The 22,521-nt window shown below is 41.2% G+C and overlaps 1 protein-coding gene and 1 long non-coding RNA gene across 3 annotated transcripts in view; one reads left to right on the top strand and one right to left on the bottom strand.

The window, feature by feature from the left end:
- Window positions 1–22,521, bottom strand: part of TTN (titin) — a 268,068-nt gene that overhangs the window by 8,996 nt on the left and 236,551 nt on the right. The window contains 31 exon segments of the mRNA XM_028121746.2: window positions 110–703; window positions 1,057–1,362; window positions 1,469–2,044; window positions 2,694–2,993; window positions 3,110–3,415; window positions 3,544–4,128; window positions 4,240–4,542; window positions 5,101–5,403; window positions 6,067–6,366; window positions 6,473–6,760; window positions 6,882–7,475; window positions 7,657–7,938; window positions 8,020–8,325; window positions 9,446–9,751; window positions 9,879–10,175; window positions 10,274–10,564; window positions 10,674–10,979; window positions 11,088–11,390; window positions 11,484–13,550; window positions 13,633–13,932; window positions 14,051–14,338; window positions 15,040–15,333; window positions 15,660–17,426; window positions 17,548–17,853; window positions 17,952–18,254; window positions 18,518–18,817; window positions 18,925–19,212; window positions 20,581–20,877; window positions 20,997–21,299; window positions 21,392–21,979; window positions 22,082–22,378. Coding sequence (XP_027977547.2) covers window positions 110–703; window positions 1,057–1,362; window positions 1,469–2,044; window positions 2,694–2,993; window positions 3,110–3,415; window positions 3,544–4,128; window positions 4,240–4,542; window positions 5,101–5,403; window positions 6,067–6,366; window positions 6,473–6,760; window positions 6,882–7,475; window positions 7,657–7,938; window positions 8,020–8,325; window positions 9,446–9,751; window positions 9,879–10,175; window positions 10,274–10,564; window positions 10,674–10,979; window positions 11,088–11,390; window positions 11,484–13,550; window positions 13,633–13,932; window positions 14,051–14,338; window positions 15,040–15,333; window positions 15,660–17,426; window positions 17,548–17,853; window positions 17,952–18,254; window positions 18,518–18,817; window positions 18,925–19,212; window positions 20,581–20,877; window positions 20,997–21,299; window positions 21,392–21,979; window positions 22,082–22,378 — 13,944 coding nt within the window.
- The window catches only part of LOC114223053 (uncharacterized), an 87,871-nt gene that overhangs the window by 13,587 nt on the left and 51,763 nt on the right, over window positions 1–22,521 (top strand). The gene's annotated exons all lie outside the window — the stretch shown is intronic.

The following is a 22,521-nucleotide window of genomic DNA, read 5'->3' as shown; positions in this document are numbered from 1 at the left end:
TGTAATTTAGCAATACCCAACACTATTTAAGTGCAACGACCCCCCCCAACCCTAATTAACAATATGTCTTCTAGCACCAAACTGATTTTTATAGATTTGAGGTATTTACCTTCTACTTCCAAGGAGGCAGTGCCAGACACAGATCCCCCTTGGTTGGTAGCTCTGACTTGGTAAACTGTGGCATCATCATCTGTGACACTTGCAATGATGAGCTGGTGGTAGCCACCCTTAAACTCTTGAATCCTGTACTTTAATCCATCTGCAATGATTTCTTTGCCTTGTCTGTACCATTTCACAATAGGTTTTGGATGACCAGTCACTTTGCAGACCAAAGTAGCATTGCTCTGATATCTGACATTTAGATTTCTCAGTTCCTCTTTAAAGTGTGGTGCCTGAATTGGGACATCAGATTTGGGAGTGGCAGGTTCTGATATTTCACTCCATTCACTTTCCCCACCTAGATTTTCACATTTCACACGGAACTCATATTCAAGACCTTCAATAAGGTTTTGCACTGAAAAGACAGTTTCTCGAATTTCTTCTGTGGTCACAGCAATCCATTTATTCTGCTTCTTCTCACGTTTCTCAAGGTAGTAATTTCTAATCTTTGCACCTCCATCACTGGCAGGTGGCTTCCAAGCCACAACACAAGAATCTTTTGTGAGAGCAGTGATAGTTGGTTTGCCAGGAGCACCTGGCTTTTCTGTTTCAAAGAAACAGAAAGATTTGAGTCATGAGGTGAAACAAGCAGCTTTATTAAAAGCTTAGTTTTTTAAAAGAAAATCTTATGAACCCAAAGTTCTAAGAACAGCTATTCCAGAAAAACGAAATGGGTCACTTTATGCTAAGAAACTTATCAAAACACAAAGTTCATTTTTAAAGAACAGGGTTTATGTTTGCCCTTGTAGATGTGCAAAAGTTCAATTTTAATGAGATAAAATGCACTTGTACTTTATTAGAATCTTGGCTATTTTCTTTCAAAAGTTATTTCTGTTAATAAGAGTTCTATGTAAGGATGGAATTTTGCCATAGGAAGACTGTAGGGGTTGTACTTACCAAAAGGACTCTTAATGATCACAACCGAGGCAACTTCCAGAGGCTCACTGATGCCAAAAGTGTTCTGGGCTGAAACCCGGAAGTAATAGCCAGCATTTTCTGTGAGGTTTACAATTCTGCAGGTTGTCACTGAGATGGCTGAAGACACCAATTGCCATTCAGCCCCTTCCTTGGCCTCACATTTCTCCACCACATAGTTGGTGATCCAGGAGCCTCCATCATCTGCTGGTGGTTTCCAGCTGATCACTGCCGAGTTCTTCAATAGAGCTTCTATCACAATTGGTCCTGTGGGTTTGTCTGGTTTATCTGTTGTGAGAAAATACAATGATAGTGGTTTTCTTTGTAGTATGTCGCCTGAGATCTCTTTTTTCCTTGAAAAATTAAAAAAACACTAAAAACTAAAATAAAATACCTTGTATTTCCACATCAAGGATGGCAGTAACTGTTCCGAAGACATTGCTGAGCTGAACTTTGTATTTCCCAGCATGAGTCTTACGTTGGACATTCTTCATGACAAGATGAGTATAGTGCTCAGTGTTTTCAATAGTAATGTTTTCTGAGTTTTGCAAAAGTTTCTGGCCATAGAACCAAGTGATGGAAGGTACTGGACGACCAATGTACATGACATGAAGTCGAAGTGTCGAACCCACAGCACCATAATATTTCTCTTTCAGTGGGTAACCAGGATGGAACTGTGGTGTTGCTTGCAGGAGAAGCTTACTACTGGTTTCTACTTCTCCAACCTCATTAGTAGCTATGCAGGTATAAACACCTTCATCTTCTTGTTCCTCTGTCATTACTGTTAGCGTATGTGTGCGTCCATCTGAAGACATTTTGTACTTCCGGCTTTGTACCAGCTCCTTACCAAATCGGTACCATTTAATGTCAGGAAGAGGCCTTCCAACAATCTGGCATGACAGTTGAGCAGCTTCGCCCAGCTTGGTGGTAACATCCTTCATTTCTTTGCGCACTCCTGGAGCCTCTCCAGCTGAAGAAGATGAAAGATAATAGTAATGCATTATTATTACTACTGAATCTGTAATCCTCTGTCCTTGTACATCAGGAGTGAATTTATCCTTTTGACTAACACTCTATTAGATACCATGACTTACACATGAGTCTAGTTCTTAAAAATTTCATAGCGCTTTTCCTGAGGCCCTATGGCAAATAGGGATTCAGTGAGCACATCATCACATTATTATGTAGAGTGACTTTTCTCTTTACAGTTGGGAGACATCGATAATGTTTAGGGGTTTGGGGAAATAAGAATTCTCCCTATAAATCTATAGAGAGAATCTTTGCCTTAGGTTCACTGAAGTGGGGTACATTTGTTGACCATACAAGTCTTATTAGGAAGCATAAAAAAAATCCCAAACCATTGCATTTGAAGGAGAAATGGCTCTAAGAAGGTGCTCAGGTCACTGCACTTAACATCAACTGAGTTATGTGCTTGGAATGACTTCCTATAGAACATAGCAGCTATTTCCCGTGTGTGTATATGCCAAAGTGAGTTCACTCTTCCCAAACACTTGCTCTCCAGTAAGGTTTTCTGTATGTCTACTTAATATAAAGGAGGAATTAGCCTCAATACGTTGCTTAGTTTGTAGGTCATAAGCAGAGAACTAGTGGCTACTTACATGTCAGTTTAGTCTTTATAGACATAGCAGTTCTTCGAGGTCTGCTAAGCCCGGTCTCATTCTCAGCAAAAACCCTGAATTCATATTCAGTGGCTTCCAGCAAACCCCCTATTGTGAATTGTCTGTCCTTGATGCGGTCCTTATTGCTCTTCTTCCAGGCACTGTCTCCAGACTGCCTATATTCAACCCAGTATCCAAGGATTTCTTTGCCACCGTCACATTCAGGTTTCTCCCACTGTAGAGTGACACTATCTTTGGATATTGAAAGAATCTCAAGTTCTCCAGGTTGGCTTGGCTTATCTGAAATATTTTTAAAACAATTGAAAAGGGAATCAGCTTTACTGCTGAAATAAAAGAGAAAGACCAAAGATGGCTTGCCTCTTTGGTTTGAACCCCTTTAGAAACTCTCTCCTTACCAAATGGATCTTTGCAAACAACTGGTTCAGAAGCAGGGCTGGTCTCGCTTAGGCCAACATCATTCTGTGCGATGATGCGGAACTGATACTCTGCATCAGGAACAAGCCCAGTGACGGTGTACATTGTGGTTGTTATCTGAGTCTTGTTGTGCCTGACCCACTTGTCAGTTGATGTCTCCTTGCGTTCAATGTAGTAGCCTGTGACTCGAGAACCACCGTCGTCTTTGGGCCGGGACCAAGACAGGCTGACAGAACTCTTGGTCACATCGAGTACTTCTGGAGGATTGCTTGGAGGCTCTGGAGGATCTATGGATATAAAGTAGAAAACGTGTGTTAAGAGTACGGTCCCATATCTTGTAAGCTGATGGCTTTCATTTCAAAATGAAAGAGTACTGGAAGATTTTGTACGGTGTGGTGGTTGGAAGAGTACTTACTCAGTGGTGTTTTTGGTATGACTGGTTCTTCAGATTTCAAGGGTTTGCTTATGCCAAACTGGTTTTCAGCTGAAACACGGAAATGGTATTCCACGTTCTCTTTGAGGCCTTTTACCACCAGAGATGTACCTCGGACTCTGGAATCAATTGTATACCAGGCGGCTTTAGACACTTCTCGTCTCTCAAGAATATAGCCTAAGATGTCAGCACCACCATCATCGGCAGGGGGTCTCCAACTGACCCTCACAGAGCGAGCTTGTATGTCGTCATATTCAAGTGGCCCTTCAGGAGGGTTGGGATTTCCTATCACCCTGACTTTGATGTAGACAGCCTTCTTGCCACACTTGTTTTCCAGAACCAGGTCATAAGTGCCAGAATCATCCCTGTCTGCTTCTTTGATTACAAGCTCAGTGTGTGTTTCAGAGGTTGCAATCATGGCACGCTTACTAACATCTTGGCCTTCCTTGGTCCATTTACATATTGGGAATGGTTTTCCTTTGATTGGTATGGTAAGTCTGATGACTCCACCTTGTCTTACAAAGATACCTTCTTGGTATCTTTCATCAAGTTCATAATCAGGATATTCTGGGGAAAAAAGAGCCAGTTATAATTAGCATTTTTTGGGCAGTGGGGGGGATGGTAAGAAATAAATCTTAAGGCAATTATTAGCAGAAAGTAAGTGATCATATGTCTTACCAAGCATTTCAGTGACTTTGACTGTTCCTGGTACCTCAGCGGGCTCCCCAGGTCCACCAGCATTACAAGCTAGGACACGGAATCTGTATTCAGTGCCCTGAGGCAGATGTGTTAGGGTATACTCCCGAATCTTGGTTGGGGTGGTATTACATTTGGTCCATTCATGTTGATCTACTTTTTGCATTTCAATCAAGTAGCCTGTGACTTTAGATCCTCCTTCATCTTCTGGAACACTCCAGGCTAGGGAGACTGATGTCCTTGTTGTATCAGTAACTCTTGGGTTTTGTGGCTTTCCTGGAGGAGCTGGGGTTAAGAATAAGACAACAAGATATTGTTGCTGCAAAGCTGAAACTCAGCTCTGCCACCTAACATGCAACGAGTTGTGTAAACATGGACTGTTAGCATTAGAATACAGTTTTTTGTTAAAATTTTATTCATTTTTATCAGTTAAAAATACTTAAAGCTCTTGGCTTTTTCCTTTGTCTTAAATGTGCTTTGTTTATGATCACTACTACCATCTTACATTTATCATCAGATTTTAAAGTGCTTTCAGAAATATTAACTTATTCAAAGAATTAAACACTGATATAGGGCATGAATTATAAGTCCCTTTTTAAAGAATGGGAAATAGATTCAAGAGGAGACTATAAAAAGTTACTTGCCCAAAGCTGCTAGGGGCTGGAGTGGGGAGGGTATCCACAAATGAACTTTTGGGGCTGATGGAAGAATTCTGTATTTTGACTGGTGTGGTGCTTATACAACAGGACCTTTTCAAAACTTAGAATTACATATTTCAGAAGGATAAATTTTACTACATTTAAATTATACCTCAAAAAATTGACCTATACACAATGTATTTACCAATTGGATCCATGGCAACGATGGGTTTGGAAGGACGACTTGGTTTCCCAGTCCCTCTCACATTAATGGCTGTGACACGGTGTTCATATTCTAAGCCTTCAATAAGGCCAGTGGAACGGTACCGTGTCATTGTCACTGGTACTTTATTTACACGGACCCATCGATCTGCTCTCACTTCTTTGCGCTCGATAACATATCCAGTCACTTGGGAGCCACCATCGTTTTCTGGTGGGTACCAAGTCAGTGTCATGCCATCACGGGAGACATCAAATATTTGTAATGTTTCTGGAGGTCCAGGAATACCTTCAGTAAAACAGAGGTAAACACATTATGGCAATGAGAATACATTAAAATAAAGACTCACACATTTCTGTAAGTATGTCTTAGCTTTTTTTTTTTTAAAGATTTATTTATTATTTATTTTGAGAGAGGATGAGAGAGAGAGAGAGAGAGTACATGAGAGGGGGGAGGGTCAGAGGGAGAAGCAGACTCCCTGCTGAGTAGGGAGCCCGATGTGGGACTCGATCCCGGGACTCCAGGATCATGACCTGAGCCGAAGGCAGTCGCTTAACCAACTGAGCCCCCAGGCGCCCAGTATGTCTTAGCTTTTTAAATAGCATGTAAGACTTGTGACTATTTTTCTAATTTTTGTACTTTTCTTGAGATTCCTCATTTTCTTCAATTGTATAAACACTTATTAAGCATGCATTCTGTATTTTTTTCTCACTATAACCTAGCCAGTCCCTCCTGTCTCCATCCCTCCTTTTCTCCTTCCTCTTTTTCATTAAAAAAAAAAAAAACATTAACCATGTTGAAAATCTCCAGGAAAATTTAGAAACCTTAGAAAGACCCTGGGGTGAATTTTGGGACCTCTTTTTCCTTACGACATAGTAAAAACAGATTCCCTTCTGTTCACGTTCAGAATCAGGTGGGGAGAATGGTGGCCTGAAAGGTCGAAGGACTTACTGATGCTGCTGCGACATTCTATGACCTCAGACTGCAAGTAAGAGCCAATCCCGAAGCGGTTTGTTGCAGCCACGCGGAACACATACTCATTTCCTTCAGTGAGTCTGGTAAACTTAAAAGTCTGTCTAGTCACTGATTCAGATACTGGCAGCCATCCTGGACGATGGGCATCACGCTGTTCTACCACATAACCGCTCAGTGGAGCGCCACCATCCAATTCAGGTGGTTCCCAGGAAATGGTAATTGAAGTAGCATCAATTTCATCAATCTTAATAGGCCCAGTTGGAGGACCAGGCTTATCTATGAAAGAGAAAGAAATCCGGGAAATTAATTTTCACTTCAGATCACAACTGGGTGACTGAACATCAACAACTTGCATATATGTGTCTTTGTCACACATCCTTACCAAGAATGATAACTTTGATGGTCTCTGAAGTAGTTCCAGTTACATTCTTCAATTCAAGCGTGTATTCTCCAGTATCTCTGATAGTGGTTTCACGGATGGTTAATTTAGCTACTTTAGTGTGAGTTTCAACTGTGACACGCTCTGATTCTCTTAGTTTAGAACCAGCAAAGAACCAGGAAGCAGCAGGTGGTGGACGACCGGCGATGGGTATCACAAGCTCCACTGGTCTGCCGGCTGGGACATGAATGGTCTTCTGAGGCATTGTAGAAAGATCAATTGTTGGCAACACTAGGAGAAAGAAAGTAGGCCTTTAATTCTTAAGCATTGTTTCTAATGACAAAGTATCATGAATTCAGAATGTTTTCTTTTACTTCACTATTATTGATGTTTTTGGTGATGTGGTACATACCTCTGAGGTCTTGTATAGTCACGGCTGTGATGATCTCTCTTGGTTCCGACACGCCTTTCTCATTTTGTGCCCTTACTCTGAATAGGTACTGTTCACCTTCATTTAAGGAAATAACAGTGTGCTCTAGGACGGTGGGTTTTAAGGTGACAACCTTCATCCATCTCTCGGTGCCAGCTTTGCAGGCCTCAAGAACATATCCAGTGAGTCGGCTGCCACCATCATAGAGTGGTTTTTCCCAGGCCAGAGTGACAGTTGATTTGGTGACATCGACCACTTCTAGCTTTGTAGGCACCAGAGGTACTTCTGAGACCAGAACTGCATCAGATGTTTCACAGGGTTCCCCAATGCCATAAATGTTTTCTGGCAACACTCGGAAATAGTACATGGTTCCTTCTACAAGTCCGGAAATTCGGTAAAGCGTCTTGCTGCATTTGGTAGTTACTGTTTTGAATGCTCTCATGGCAGCTTCACGCTTCTCAATAATGTAATTGTTGACAGGAGCTCCACCGTCAATTGTGGGAATTTCCCAGGTAATGGTCACAGAATCTCTTGATACTTCTTTAACTCTCACCGAAGGACAGGGACCAGGAGTATCTAAAAAAACAGAATGTAAGATTCATACTTATTTGCCGGTTGCTTGATAGCTTTTTGTTTTGTGTCTTCCAGGAACACGTATTCAACATGGTTTCTCTCTAGAGAGGTGATCCTAGGTCAAGGGGTATTTTTTTCTAAGAGATCTACTCACAGCACAGTCAATTTTAAGACCAATACTTACCATATACTTTAACAAGGACTGTTGCTGATTTCTTGCCAGATTGATTTTCGGCTTCAATAGTGTATTTTCCAGCATCATACCGGTTAACTTTGTCCACAATAAGTAAAGAGTAGCTGTCAGTGGTGTCAATAATTGCCCTGTTTGCAAGGTCAATGCCCTTCTTGCTCCATGTGATGACGGGAGGTGGTCTTCCAGATACAGACACCATCAGGCGCAATGAGGCCCCAGCTCTGATGGTCACAGTCTTCTTTAAGTCATCTGCAAGCTCTAGGTCTGGTATTTCTGGAAAGTAAATGTCAAAACTTAATTCACGAACAGGTGTGATGAGACAATAATTCACCTAAAAGCTTATATTATAAATACCTAGTCTTTCCACAGGCTCAATTTCAGCAGTTGACTCACTGTATTCACTCATACCCTTCGCATTCACAGCAGCAACCCTGAAGGAGTATTTCTGGCCCATTTTAAGGTCTGGCACAGTGAATTCAGTATTTCTTATTGTGGCATTGGTATGCACTCGGTACCAGTGATCAGTATCCTTCTCTTGCATTTCAAGAACATATCCCATGATGTCAATGCCACCATCATACATGGGCTTGGTCCATGCCAAACTAATGCTGGACTTGGTGGTATCCACAACTCTTGGAGCAGAAGGTGGTCCAGGGGTATCTGTGGAATTTAAAAAGGGGGATTTGGACATTATACAAATAAGGAAGCTTTGAGGTTTATATTTTTGGTTTTTAAGACTCACAAAGACATTGTTCTTCTCGCCCCCCCACCCCAGTATTTCAAAAGGTCTTTTAATAAGGTTTAGGGGGGAAAAAACCCCTGTGATTTATTAAACTCAATATTTTAAAAGGTCTTTTTATAGTGTAGTAAAGGATTAAAATTAAAAAAAAAAGGATTCATTGAAGATGTATCCTTATGGGCCATAAGAAATACGAGTTACCCTATGATCGCTGCATCTTAACCCACAAGTATGTAGTCACCTTCCTTTCTTCTGATTCTCCCTCCCCCAGAAGAGTAAGGCATTTTTGTTCTTTGTCCACACTCACCAAGATAATCTGTGTAACTGGGCTCCTCTGATATTATAGGACAGTGCTGTATGCTATATCATTATCAACATCATTATTATTTTATTTTAAAAATTACATTTCTTTAGAAAGATAGATGGTTTTTTCCTGCTACTTTGACCAGCTATGTTGGATTCTTCTAGCCCAGCTCATTGCTTAAAATACCTGTTCTCAGGGACTTTTCCTTAGTTGCTCAGCTTTCACAGGGTTAATATCACTTGTCACCTCTGTGTTTCTAATGAGTACAGGAAGTGGTTTCTTCTTCCCCTATTCAGTCACAATGGTATATTCTTTTTAGTCATTGGGCTCAAACTCTGTACAAGGATTTGCCACTTATTTTTGAAGCTCTTGTGACAATAATTTTGTTAGGCACTTATTAGAATACTAACCTTTATGCTCTTCTTAAAAGAGACATTTTTTTTCTTTTTAGTAATTATTATCACTACACCACAATATTTATAAAATCTCTTTCATATTGGTAGTAAAATAATTTTTTCATAGGCTGGAAAATACTGCGATAATTTTTAGCAACGTAACTGCTAACTTATCAACAGAAGTATGGTTAAAATGTTCTGGCTTAGCTGTATTTAAGATCCCTCTAATAAGCATATGCTTTTCTAGATCATTCATAAATTCCAGAGGTTCTTGGAAATGGTATATTGGAAAATTATTTGTAACATGGTTTTGATGGCTTATGTGTGATTCTTGGAACTCACATGATGGTTCTCGGCATGAGATAAAGTTGGAAGCTTCGCTGGGTTCACTGTTACCAGCAGCATTCACCGCAGTGACCCGGAACTGGTAATCACAACCTTCCATGAGGCCAGTCACCTTCAGCCTCGTGTCATATACCACATAGTCTTTGTTGACACGTGTCCAGCGCAAGCTCTTTTTCTCACGTTTGTCTACTAGGTAGTTGTTGATCTCATTACCACCATCAGATTCAGGTTTTGTCCACTGAATGATGATATGCTCTTTGCCGGCCCCAACTTCTTCAGGTATGCCCGGTTGTGATGGAATAGCTGTTTATATTTTTATGAAAATGAGGGTGGTCAGAATTACACAAAATCACTATTGATAGAAATGTCCCCCTCTCCCCCGATCCCATTATATTTAACTACCAAGTTGTTTCAAAGTATTCATACTCACTGAATGAGTTTCTGGCTACAATTGGCTCTGATTCAACAGGCACACCAGGGCCATATTTGTTCACCGCCCGCACTCGGAATATGTATTCATTGTTCTTAATGAGTCTGGTAACTACATGGGACAGGGTTGGGCATTCGCCTTCGACGATCACCCAGTTGAGCCTGCTAGTCTCTCGTCTTTCCACGATGTAGTGAGTTATTTCTGCCCCTCCATCTTCCTGAGGAAGGCTCCAGGCTAAAGTGCACTTTTCCTCTGTTACTCTGCTGACAGTGAACTTTCCACATGGGCCAGGGGAATCTGAAACAGGTGTCAGTGGCAAGCAATGATTCAGATCTTTTTTTTTTCTCCACACTTGAAAATTCTATAAAAAATAAAAGAACATTTGACATGCTTACCAAGAACTTTGACCATGACAGACACGGCCTTGGTCCCACTGGCATTCTTCACTGTTAATGTGTATTTTCCACTGTCACTTCTGTCACAGAACTTGATCACAGCAGTTGCTCGTTTGCCTGTATACTGCAAAGAGACTTTTTCACAGAGATCTAGTTCCTTGTCCCCTTTGGTCCAGATAATTTTGGGTTCAGGTTTGCCACCAACTGCAGCATCAAGGACAAGATCCGAGCCTGCTCTGATGGTAACCAGATCACCCTGTAATCTGGCATCCAATTCAGCTTTGGGTGGAGCTGTCACAGGCAAAATGGATATGAATAAATATGACAGTTCATTTTCACAAAAATTGTGATCATTTAAAAGGAGTACATTGATTATTATTTATTTATTTATTTATTTTACCATATTCATCTCTGCAAGTGACAGGGCCTGTAGATTCTGATCCTTTGCTAATGACTCCTGCTGCGTTCTTAGCCAACACACGGAATTCGTAAGTGTCTCCTTCACTGAGAGCCGTCACAGTGAAGAAATTGTCAGATACAATGGTATAGTTGCACTTTAGCCAGCGACCATCTCCAACCTCACTGACCGGCTTACGCTCTACAATGTAGCCCACAACCTTGCTGCCACCGTCATACACTGGGGCAGACCAAATCAGTGACACTGTTGATCTTGTGACATCTGTCACCTCTGGTCTTCCTGGTGCATCTGGAAGGGATGCAAAAGTCAAGTTAAAAAAATACAACTCTGAATTCTAATGTCAATAATGATGATGATGATAATAAACAAATATAGCCATTCAGTTTTAATACATACCAACTGGGTTTTGAGCCATCATAGGTCTTGAGGCTTCACTGGCTTTGCTAACACCTGCGGCATTGAGTGCGTATGTTCTGAACTGGTATTCTAGTCCTTCTACCAAGCCACTCACTTTGTAGTTGCACTCTAAGCATGGCACTTTGTTTTCTTTCACCCAAAGAATGGTGTTACGTTCTTTCTTCTCAACCCAGTAGCCAATGATCTTACTGCCACCATCATGGTAAGGTTCTTCCCAACGAATAGACATGGCATTGGCAGACACGTGGTAAACTTCAGGTCTGGTAGGAGCACTTGGTGGGACTAAATATAAACAAAGGTATGAAATATGAATACAATTTTATAAAATTCAGGGGAAATACTTAATGGAGTTTGAAATATTTTTATTTTTCTTACCGAATGGATGCTCAGCAATTATTGGTGCTGATTCTAGAGGCTTGCTGACACCAAATCTGTTCTCCGAACTGACACGGAAAGAATATTCCATGTATTTTGTGAGATGAGTGACTTTAATCTGAGTGCGCTTGACACTGGAATTGACAAGCTGCCAAGCTGTTGTGCCCGATTCACGCTTTTCAACTATGTAATTAGTAATGTCAGTACCTCCATCATCTTTAGGTTCAGCCCATGACAGGACACATGATTCAGCTGAGACAGATGAGACCTCAATGGGGCCAGTTACTGGACCTGGCCTTCCAATGACCACAACTGTGATGGTAAATGTTTTAACACCAGCTGTGTTTTCCAGGGTCAAGAAGTATCTTCCAGAGTCACCTCTCATACTATCCTTTACAGACAGGGTGGTTCTGTCTTTTGTTGTTGTGATACTCACTCGATCTGTCTCCTTAAGTCTCATTTCTTCAAGCTTCCATGTTACTTTGGGAGCAGGACGACCAGTGATTGGGACATCAATGGTAAATGTGCTTCCTGCTTTGCAAGTTATGAGCTGATTAGTAATTCCAGTGAGATCAGCAGTGGGCTCAATTTGAGGCTCCTTGATGATGACAGAGGAGAAGGCTTCCCTGGGTTCACTGTAGCCAGCATCATTCTTGGCCTTCACACGGAATTCATATTCAGTGTTCTCAACCAGGTGCTCAACTGTGAAAGTCAGCTGTTTGGTGCGACCAGCCTCAACCCAGAAGTCAGATCCCTTTTGTCTCATTTCGAGAAGGTAGCCAGTGATCCGGCTGCCTCCATCATGGTCAGGTTTAAGCCAAGCTAAGACTGCAGAGGATTTGCTTCTGTCAATGATATCAAGTCTCTTAGGGGGAGCAGGCTGTTCTGTGGCTACGATTGGTTCTGGCATTTCATAGGGTTCACCCACACCATACTCATTTTCTGCAGAAACACGGAAATAGTATGGAACGCCTTCTGCCAGGTCACTGACCTTGAGGATCTGACGAGTGCATTTTTCACTGATAGCCTGCCAGCTACGACGACTTGCTTCTCGTTTTTCTACCACATAATGATGGATTCGGGCACCACCATCAAGGATAGGAGCATCCCACATCAGTGTAACAGTTCCGCGGGTCACATCCTTGAAAGTGATTGGGCCTGGTGGGCCCGGAGTGTCTAGCACCTTTACAGTGAATGTGATTGATTTACTACCACTGTTGTTTTCTACAGTAAGGGTGTATTTCCCTGCATCATTTCTGTTGCAGTTTTCCACAGTGAGGGTGCTGAAGGAGTCTGTTGTGTGGATATCAGCCCGAATGCTAAGGTTGGAGTCAGGTTTGGTCCATACAGCTGTAGGAGTAGGTCTACCCTGGTAGGCAATGAAGAGGCGAATGCTGGCCCCAGCTCTAACAATATGGGTCTGCTTGAAGTTTGCATCGATATCTAACTCAGGAGCTGCTAATCGGTCAACTGCTTTAATTGTGCCACTCACTTCACTGCTCTCTCCTTTTCCAGCACCATTGATAGCACTAACCCGGAATTTGTATTCTTCACCTGCCTGTAGATCAGTGACTGTATATCTTGTTTTCACACATGCCTCTGCATTTACCTTGTGCCAGTCTCCTAAGTCAGCTTTGCACATTTCAATAATATATCCAATTATTTCCATGCCGCCATCAAACACTGGCTTAGACCATTCTAAGCTCACAGTTGTCTTGGATGTGTCTGTCACTTTGACCACCGTGGGAGCACTTGGTGGGCTGACTGGCTCTCTACATTTGATTAGTCTTGAGATACCACTTGCAGGTCCTACTCCTGCAGCATTTTCAGCCATGACATGGAATTCATACTCGTTACCCTCTATCAGACCAGTGACTTTGAATCTTGTCTCAGAGATTGGTCTTTTGCTGATCACTTTTACCCATCGTGTGCTTTTCTTTTCTCTCCTTTCAAGGATATATTGTTGAATTTCATTGCCACCATCTGATTCTGGCCTTGCCCATGTCAGGGTAATGCTATTGCCTGTTACATTACTAGGTTCTGGAGTGCCAGGGGCATCGGGAACAGCTGTAAAATGAAGACAAGTTAGACATGTTGGTTGGAAGTTAATCTTACGACATAGCACCACTTGGTAAAAACAGATACTTACTGTATTGTATTTGAGCAACCACTGGGTCAGAATCAAGTGGCCTCCCAACACCAAACTTGTTAACTGCAGAAACACGGAATTGGTATTCATTGCCAGTTATTAGTTTAGTGGCAGTATAGCTGTGGGCTTGACAATTATCCTCAATTAGTGCCCAAGCAAGTCTGCTGGTTTCCCGTTTTTCAATGATGTAGTGAGTGACGGGTGCACAGCCGTCATTGAGAGGAGCATCCCACCACAGGGTCATCTTCTCGCCGGTAATATTGGTGAACCTTATTGGTCCAACTACTTTTCCTGGTGTATCTATAAGAAAAAGGTTCCAGAGTTAGTTTATTTTTCCTTGCCCCTTAAAAATGTAGTCAGGCATGTCTCTAACCTAAGTCCTGTAAATTGTAAGATTAAGAAGTTATTTCAGAAGTACCTTGTACTTTCACTGTAATTTCTGCTTTTGAGGAGCCAGATGCATTTTTGGCTTCCACACTATATACACCACGATGGTCTCGGGTAGCATGTCTAACGAAAAGGCTGGTGGATCCTAGGACATCAGTTATTTCCATATTCATCTTCTTTTCAATTTCTACTCCATCTTTAAACCAAGTTACTCGAGGTACTGGCCGTCCCTGCACCAAAGCTTTAATCCTAAGGCTTTCTCCAGACTTAATAATGAGACCATCAAAGTACTCAGGGCCAAACTCTACAGTTGGTGGAACTATAAAAGAAATAGAAATACTATGCATTAGTTTGGCTAAATAAAAACATAAGCATGTTTTACATTAGCACCATATCCTAAAGCTTGGAAGGGTAATGTTTATCCTGTGTTACCAAAGGCTACTGTGAAAGCAGGATGGATAATTGAGAATTTAGATTACGGGGCTGAACATCTGCGTGCTATCAGGTTATTCCCTTTTTATGTCTGTTATATTATTAATCTCGCATTGCCATTTGTAAGAAGAAAACATTTATAAATCATTTCCTTCCTAAAGCTGTTGTATATTCAAACAAGTTCCTGTAAGAGGTCATCAGTTGCACTCAAGCAAGGTGATGACTGTAACACTGGGTGTATGTTGTATTTTACTAACTTCAGTAAAGCTGGACAGTTATTCTTGAGAGTGTTTTTCTTTATTATAAATGACTGGAATTACAAAACTAAAAACCTCATTCCCATTTGCATGCTATTTATATGGGAACAGAGTGAGATGATAGCCATGGTAAAAAGAATTGATGCCAATTAGCTTTTATTTTTCTTCTTTTTATCTGAAAGGTAGAAAATCTAATTCATCCACATAACAACCCTGGGTAATCTGTATGAAATGCTGTTCCTGTTCCCCTTTTACATAATAGGGGCCTAAAGGATCTTTAAAAAATGTGAATGCTTTTAAGCATATTCGGAGATCAGTTGTAAATGCTTACCGTTTTCGTCTCTTGTCATGATAACGCCAGAAGACTGCGAGGGCGGACTTATAGTACCAATGGCATTTCTTGCAATTATTCTGAACTCATATCGATCCCCAGGACTAAGTCCCGTGACTGTGTACTGACATTCACTGACATCAGTAAAGTTGCATCTGACCCAACGATCACTCCCTTGCCGTTTCTCAATGCTGTAGGCCACAATCTTACTGCCTCCATCCCTCAATGGTGGGTTCCATTTAAGTGTGATGGTTTCCCGGGTGACGTCAATGTAGTCAGGAGTGCCAGGTGGGTCTAAAAAATTATATGGAAATTAACAGTATCATTTCTGTAATCCATTTCTGTCATCAGCTCCTTCACAGTGGAAGGAAAAAATGAATAAATCCCCTGAGCTCATTTTAATTTCAATTTTTTTTTTGTAGCTAAGATTTAAAAAGAACTTTAAATTACTTTATTAGACTGACTTAAAATCATCCCCTTTGCTTTACTTGACCAGCTCTGTAGTGGACAGAAGGCAGGTGAGAAGGCGATATGTGGAAGAAAAGCTGTGTTTGATTTACTTGTTAGTAAGAAATTCAGTTGCTGAATTAAATATATTAGAATAATACTCAGTTACTTACCTACTGGAGAAACAGCTAAAGTAAATTTGCTTGGGTCACTGGGCGAGCTTAGGCCAGCAGAATTTTCAGCATATACACGGAACTGGTAATCTAGGCCTTCCATTAGTCCAGTAGCTCTATATTCTCTTCCAGATATTGGTGATGTATTAATTCTTTGCCAGAGGATGCTATTTCTCTCTTTCTTTTCAACGTGGAATCCAGTAACTTCTGAACCACCATCATAAACTGGAGCATCCCAAGTTAGTGACATGCCATCAGAAGTCACGTTGTATACAACTGGCTTTCCTGGGGGGCCAGGAATCCTGAACTGGTGTTTTGCCACAATAATGTTTGAGACAAGTGGCTGGCTGACTCCGTATCTATTTTCCGCCCTAACCCTAAACTGGTATTCAGCATCTTTGACTAGATTAGGAACTTTGAAAGTTGTCCTGGCAACACTTGAACACACCATCTTCCAATTAGTTTGTGAAGCTTCCCGCTTCTCAATGCTGTAACAGGTAATTTCTCCTCCTCCATCATCTTCAGGCATGTCCCATGACGTGATGACACTGTCAGCCTTGATTTCGTCAAATCGAATGGGCCCTTTGGGCTTTGATGGTGGGCCAAGGGTGATGATTGTAATGGGATATGAGTTTCTACAAACTGCATTATCGAGAATAAGGGTGTATTTCCCTCCATTCTCTTTCTTGACATTCTTAATACTCAAAGTAATTTTGTTTTCGGTTTTACTGAAACGAACATACTCGCTTTCTTTCAATGGCAAACCATCTTTCAGCCAACTGATAGATGGTTTGGGTTTTCCTTTATAAGGTAATTCAAGGTGCACATTATGCCCAATTCTCACAGCGACTTTTGCCTCTGGGATATCTGACAGGTCAACTTCAGGTGTAATTACAAGTTCTTTCACTGTAATTGGCCCAATAGTGACAGCATCACTCAGTCCTTTCTCATTTTTGGCAGACACTCTGAATTCCAGGACTGACTGTTCCTTAAGTTGGCTAACTTCAATTTCACAGGTCTTACTTGTGCCAGCATGTGACCATGTTTTTTCACCTTTACCTTTCCTTTCCACAATATATTCTGTGATGACGCTACCACCATCAAAGTCAGGCTTGGTCCAGCTCAGGGTAACAGAAGTCTTTGTTGAGTCTTTCACTGACAGATCACGGATAGGAGCCGGGACTTCAGCAGGCTTCACTGGCTCTGTAGTTTCACAGGGTTCCCCAATTCCAATTTCATTTTCTGCAAGAACTCTGAAGAAGAATGGAGTTTTCTCTGACAAATCTGTTATCTTAAAGGATGTACCGGTACATTTGTGTGACACTGAAGACCATGTTCTCTTGGTGGCATCTCTCTTTTCAATGACATAATTAATTATGGGAGATCCTCCATCAATGAGAGGAGGATCCCAGAACAAAGTGACTGTGCCTCGAGAAACATGTTTCACCTGTAGTTTCTGGCAGGCAGCTGGTGTATCAAGCACCTTAACACTCACAGTCAAAGACTTTGGTTGACCAACACCGTTTTCTATTGTGAGAATGTATTTTCCTGTATCACTGCGAGTGACTTGAGGAATCATGAGTAACGAAGATGAATCGGTGTTTTGAATGTTGTATCTGGCATCACTGCCGAGATTCTTCTCATCTTTTCTCCATGTTACAGTAGGTGGAGGTCGGCCTTTAAAGGGAATCAACACTTGTACATCTTCACCAGCTTTAGCTATAACAGAGGTTCTGAGAGCCACATCGAGGTCGATCTCTGGTTCCTCTGTAGACATAAAATGGACATATATTTTGAATTTTAAAGCAAGAAAATGAATGATTTCCTAAGAAGCACTCTCATAAAAAGCAAAACAAAACAAAACACAACCATACCGGTAGGAACATACCAAGTATATCTTTAGCTTGTACAGGTTCAGTCATTTCTATAGGTTCTCCTTGTCCAGCACAGTTTACAGCAGATACCTGGAAGTAGTAGTTGACTCCAGGTGTGAGGTTTGATACCACATATTCTGTAGTTCTGACCTCTCCCTTGGTAGAGACAACAGTCCATCCCTCTTCCTCTCCTTGTCTCATCGCGACAACATATCCAGTAACAGCACTGCCTCCGTCATAGACGGGTTTACTCCAGCCAAGAGTGATGGAGGATTTGGTTGAATCTGCTATTCTTATCTTAGCTGGTGGGCCTGGAGGGTCTGGAATGACCATTCAGAATAGAGTAATTACACGATCATGTACAATTGAGGGACATGAAGGAGACATAGGTGAAGATGCTGCATTTATGAGCACTTACCGATAGGATCAGCAGCTTTGTAGAAGTCAGACGGTTCAGAAAATGGACCCTGACCAGCAGCATTTACAGCGCAAACTCGGTATTGGTAGTCACTGTTTTCCGTTAGGCCGGTAACTTTCTCTCTGGTGTCACGGATAGTCTCCTTTAAGACTTTAAACCATCCCAGGCTCTTCTTGTCTCTTTTCTCAAGGTAGTAGCCACTTACTTCACTACCACCATCTGCAACTGGCCTGCTCCAGACAACAGTCATTGAATTCTTGGTAATCTTGGTCACCTCCGGTACGCCTGGAGGCCCAGGAGTAACTATTTAGAAAGGAGAAGGAAAATGAGTTTGAAGGATCGACATCATTGATAAATTCTACTTTTCAATCTTCAAATCCTATGTAAGAATATTAGTTTCACTGACTATCCTTTCCCTTGTGACAAAGAGGACAGCGAGGGGAGATGTGAGACAAAAGAAAACATTCTAAGAAAATCATTCTAAGAAAACATAGAAGCTAGCAGAATAGTTCATTTGAAAAATTTCAAGCATTTGATTTCAGTTTCCTAATGAAGTCATGTCTCACCAAAGGCATTCTTTGCTACCACTGGATCAGATTCCAGTGGATCACCAATTCCATATTTGTTCACGGCTCGAACCCGGAAGATGTATTCATTTCCTTTGATAATTTTGGTGGTGGTTATGATGCACTCTTCCAAATTTTCAGACACCATAGACCATACTACGCGGCTTGTCTCACGTTTTTCCACGATGTAGTGAGTGATTTTTGCACCACCATCATCCGCTGGAGGGCGCCAGAGAAGGGTTATTTTTTCAGCAGTGACCGTCTTAAATTCAAGGGGACCACCTGGAGGTCCTGGTTTGTCTGTGAACGAAAGAATAACAATATGTCAGTACTTTTTAAGAGGCTACTAATTTAAAATTGCTAAGTTTTAGGCAAACAAAATATGACGGCCTATAATCAGCACCTACCAAGGATCTGTACTCTGATGGTGGCTGAGGCTGAGCCCATGGCGTTCCTTAGTTTTAGTTCATAGCTTCCACTATTCAGGCGACTTGCATCTTTGATGAGTATAGATGCAAGGTCGGTGGTATTTTCGACACACACCAGTGTGCTGGTTTGTAACTCTTTATCATCTTTATACCACTCAATTGTAGGCGCAGGTTTGCCAGAAATGCCAGCTCTGAGCTTCACAGATGTACCTGCTCTGTATTTGACAACTTCTGTGTATTCTAGAGGCAAATCAATTACGGGTCCACCTGTAGGAAAAACAGATGAGAAATATTTAAAAGACCACAAGGATGGAAAAAATAATTGCAACTTCAAAGTAAGGTCACTGGCTTTTATTAAGTAATATATATGTATATAGTGGTTCTAATTTTATTTACTTACTATTTAAACTTTAAATTTTACAAGCCATGCTTTTATCCCAGATGGGGAAAAAAGGTTGTGAGGAAGCTCTGTCCTCCAGTAACACTGCAGTAATCACACAGGGACTTCAATGCCTTTGAAATGTATTTTAAAGTCTATCAGGTGTTTAATTCCAGGGACAAAATGGGATATGGTAGTGAGAACACCCTGAAGAAGCTGCATTATACATTTTCTCTCCTTCTAGGTTCTCCTTTCTTTTCCTCTGACTACCTCCTATTCTTGCTATTTTCCCTTCCCAGTTCACTGACATCCAACTGTAGGCCGTTCATGTCTGACCCTTGAAGTCTGAATTCTTTACTCACAGAGCTCTGTATTTCACTGGACAGATTTTCTGCCAGGCTGCTTAGAACTTTTGAGATACAGAACTAAGTTTGACTTGCTTCACAGTCTTACAACAGTGTCCACAAAGCCTGATTCATAAAGAGCAGCCCTGGGATTCTGAGCATGAGGACAGGAGTGGATACTTTTGCCCAATATCAGAGAGACTCCTTCAACACAGGGAACTTTTAGAGAATGTGTTACTGGGTACCTGACCCTCATGAAATTTTAATTTTGAAACCACTGTTGAGTTGAATGTGTTCCTGATTTTCCAGAATGGCCAAGTATGTGTGTGTTAGGATGACAACAACGTAGAGAGAGTTCTAGAGTCTTTTTGAATTCCCACTCTACACCAATGAGCTGCTCCATATTAGGGAAGTTACATAAGCACTCTAAACCTCAGTTTCTGTTCTATAAAATGGGCTAATGTTAGGGTTGTTAGAATTAAGGGAGAGAATTCATGAAAAATACCCAGTAAATGTTAGCTACTGCTAATACTATCATCATTAATGCCTCTCTTTGGTCTTTTAGTTATTTAAGAGGAATATTCTCTGGGCATTCAACCATGGTTTTAATTATTGACTCTGATAGTTTAAAATAGAAAAGGGAAAGCACCAACTCATACAATCAAAGAATTCTAAAAGGTTGAATTTGGAAGGGACTTTAGATATCCTGTAGTCCAAATCTCACATTTTACAGTTAAGAGACCAGGAGAGATTAAAGAATTCTCCTGAGACTCCCAGCTGGTTCATATACTTTCTTCTAAATATCTAATTAAGGTGCATAGTAAAAAATATTCTATAGATTAGGACCAGAAAAAGTATGGAAAAATATTGGGTTAAATTGCTGTTGGGATTCAACGTTCTAAAAATGCTTACCATAAGAATCAATGCATGTAATGGGCCCTACAACCTCAGATGGATTGCTGACTGAACCAACGGCATTCCTAGCAAAGACACGGAATTCATACTGAGAATTCTGAGTTAAGCCAGAGACGACGAATTGAGTCTCGATAACATTGGTGAAGCTGGCCTTGGTCCATCTGCCATCTGGAAGGTCTCGTCTCTCAACAATGTAGCCTGTAATCTTGCTTCCTCCATCGAAAGCTGGTTGTTGCCATGAAAGGCTGACAGAGTTCTTTGAAATATCAGTGATACGGACGTTTCTTGGAGGCTCTGTGGTAATAAGAGAAAGCAGGTCAGTGGAATTTGTGTCAACATTATTTTGTTTTGCAGAAATAAGATTTTGCATTTTTTAAGTAGTCTGAATCCTCCTCCTCATGAAAAATACGTACCACAGGCATCAATGGCTAGGACTGGTTCAGAAGGATGGCTGGGTTTTCCAACACCAGCAGCATTTTCTGCATATACCCTGAATTCATAAATAAGTCCAGCACTGATTGTTGTGACTTTGAAGTGAGTTGTGCGGATGACCAATTTGTTGGTTTTTTGCCATAAAATACTGTTTCTGTCTTTCATTTCCAGGTGATAGCCTATAACTGGACTGCCTCCATTGGACACTGGTTCATGCCAGCCCACAGTGATGCTTTCTCGAGTAACGTTAGTGACCCATGGTGTAGATGGTGGTCCAGGTGTTGCTACAAAAGAGAGAAATCCCTTAGGTTAATACAGACACTTAAAACATTTATGTAAATGAGAACCTGGAATCTTTAAAAAGTTTGCAACTTACTGTATGGTAGTTTGACAACCACACATGCTGAATCTATGTGATCACTGATGCCGAAGCGGTTTTCTGCCTTGATGCGGAATTGGTATTCTTCTCCTGTGGTAAGTTTCATGATTTTAATCATGGTTCTTGCAACTGTTGTAGACACTTCAGTCCATACTGCAGTACTTGTCTCTCTCTTGAGTACAATGTAATTAGTAACTTGACTTCCGCCATCATACTTTGGTGGCTCCCATTTGAGAGTCACGCTTTCTTCTGTTATATCACTAATCACAACAGGGCCAGTTGGGGGACCAGGCCTGTCCAGTACAATGATGTTAATGAAAGCTTTGGTTGTTCCACTGGAGTTGGCAGCAGTGATCTCGTATCTTCCAGCATCAGTGGTAACGCTTTCTTTGAGATTGATGGTCAGGTTCTCAGCAGTAACTTCAGTATTAAATCTCATGGTTGCCTTTAGGGGGACACCATCTCTTGTTAAGGTCACTTTGGGCAGTGGTTTTCCAGAAATTGGAATGTCAACTTTAAGGTTTGAACCAGCTCTCACATAAACAGTATGACTTGGGAAATTTTTCATATCAATTTCAGGTGGTTCTGAAAAATAAGAATATGGTAGATGAAGGTGAAAAAGAGTCTCTAAAAATTACATCAGTACAAACCATCTCAAATTTTGCTTCTAGATAAAATTTGACATACCTAGTTGTTCCTTAATAAGAACAGGAAGCAGAAGCTCTCTTGGGTCACTCAGACCAGCTTGATTTTCAGCAAACACCCGGAAAAAGTATTCAGAATTCTCCCTCAGAGCAGAAACAATGTGATGGGTTGACTTTACCACCGCACATCTAACCCAATTTTTCTGTCCCTTTTCTAGTGCTTCAACGACATAGTGTACAATTCTGCTTCCACCATCGTGTTCTGGCTTCAACCAGGTCAGGGAAACACTATCTCTGGAAATACCTGTTACTCCAAGTTTTTCGGGTGGGCTTGGTTTTTCTAAGAAAGTAAAACATCAGAAGAAAGGGATTATTACATTTTTTTCCCCTGTGTGTTCTTTCTGCATTGTCAAAGAAAACTTTTAAATGATGGAAACATACTTCCTTTGATTTGAGTCTCTCCTACTTTTTATATAACTAGTT

The sequence above is a fragment of the Eumetopias jubatus genome, unplaced genomic scaffold, assembly GCF_037043125.1.
Source record: "Eumetopias jubatus isolate StellerSeaLion01/CBP00866 unplaced genomic scaffold, mEumJub1_p1.0 scaffold_3, whole genome shotgun sequence".
Classification (NCBI taxonomy): domain Eukaryota; kingdom Metazoa; phylum Chordata; class Mammalia; order Carnivora; family Otariidae; genus Eumetopias; species Eumetopias jubatus.
The sequence above is the reverse complement of the archived record's forward strand: the minus strand, read 5'-3'. Positions and strand labels throughout refer to the sequence as shown.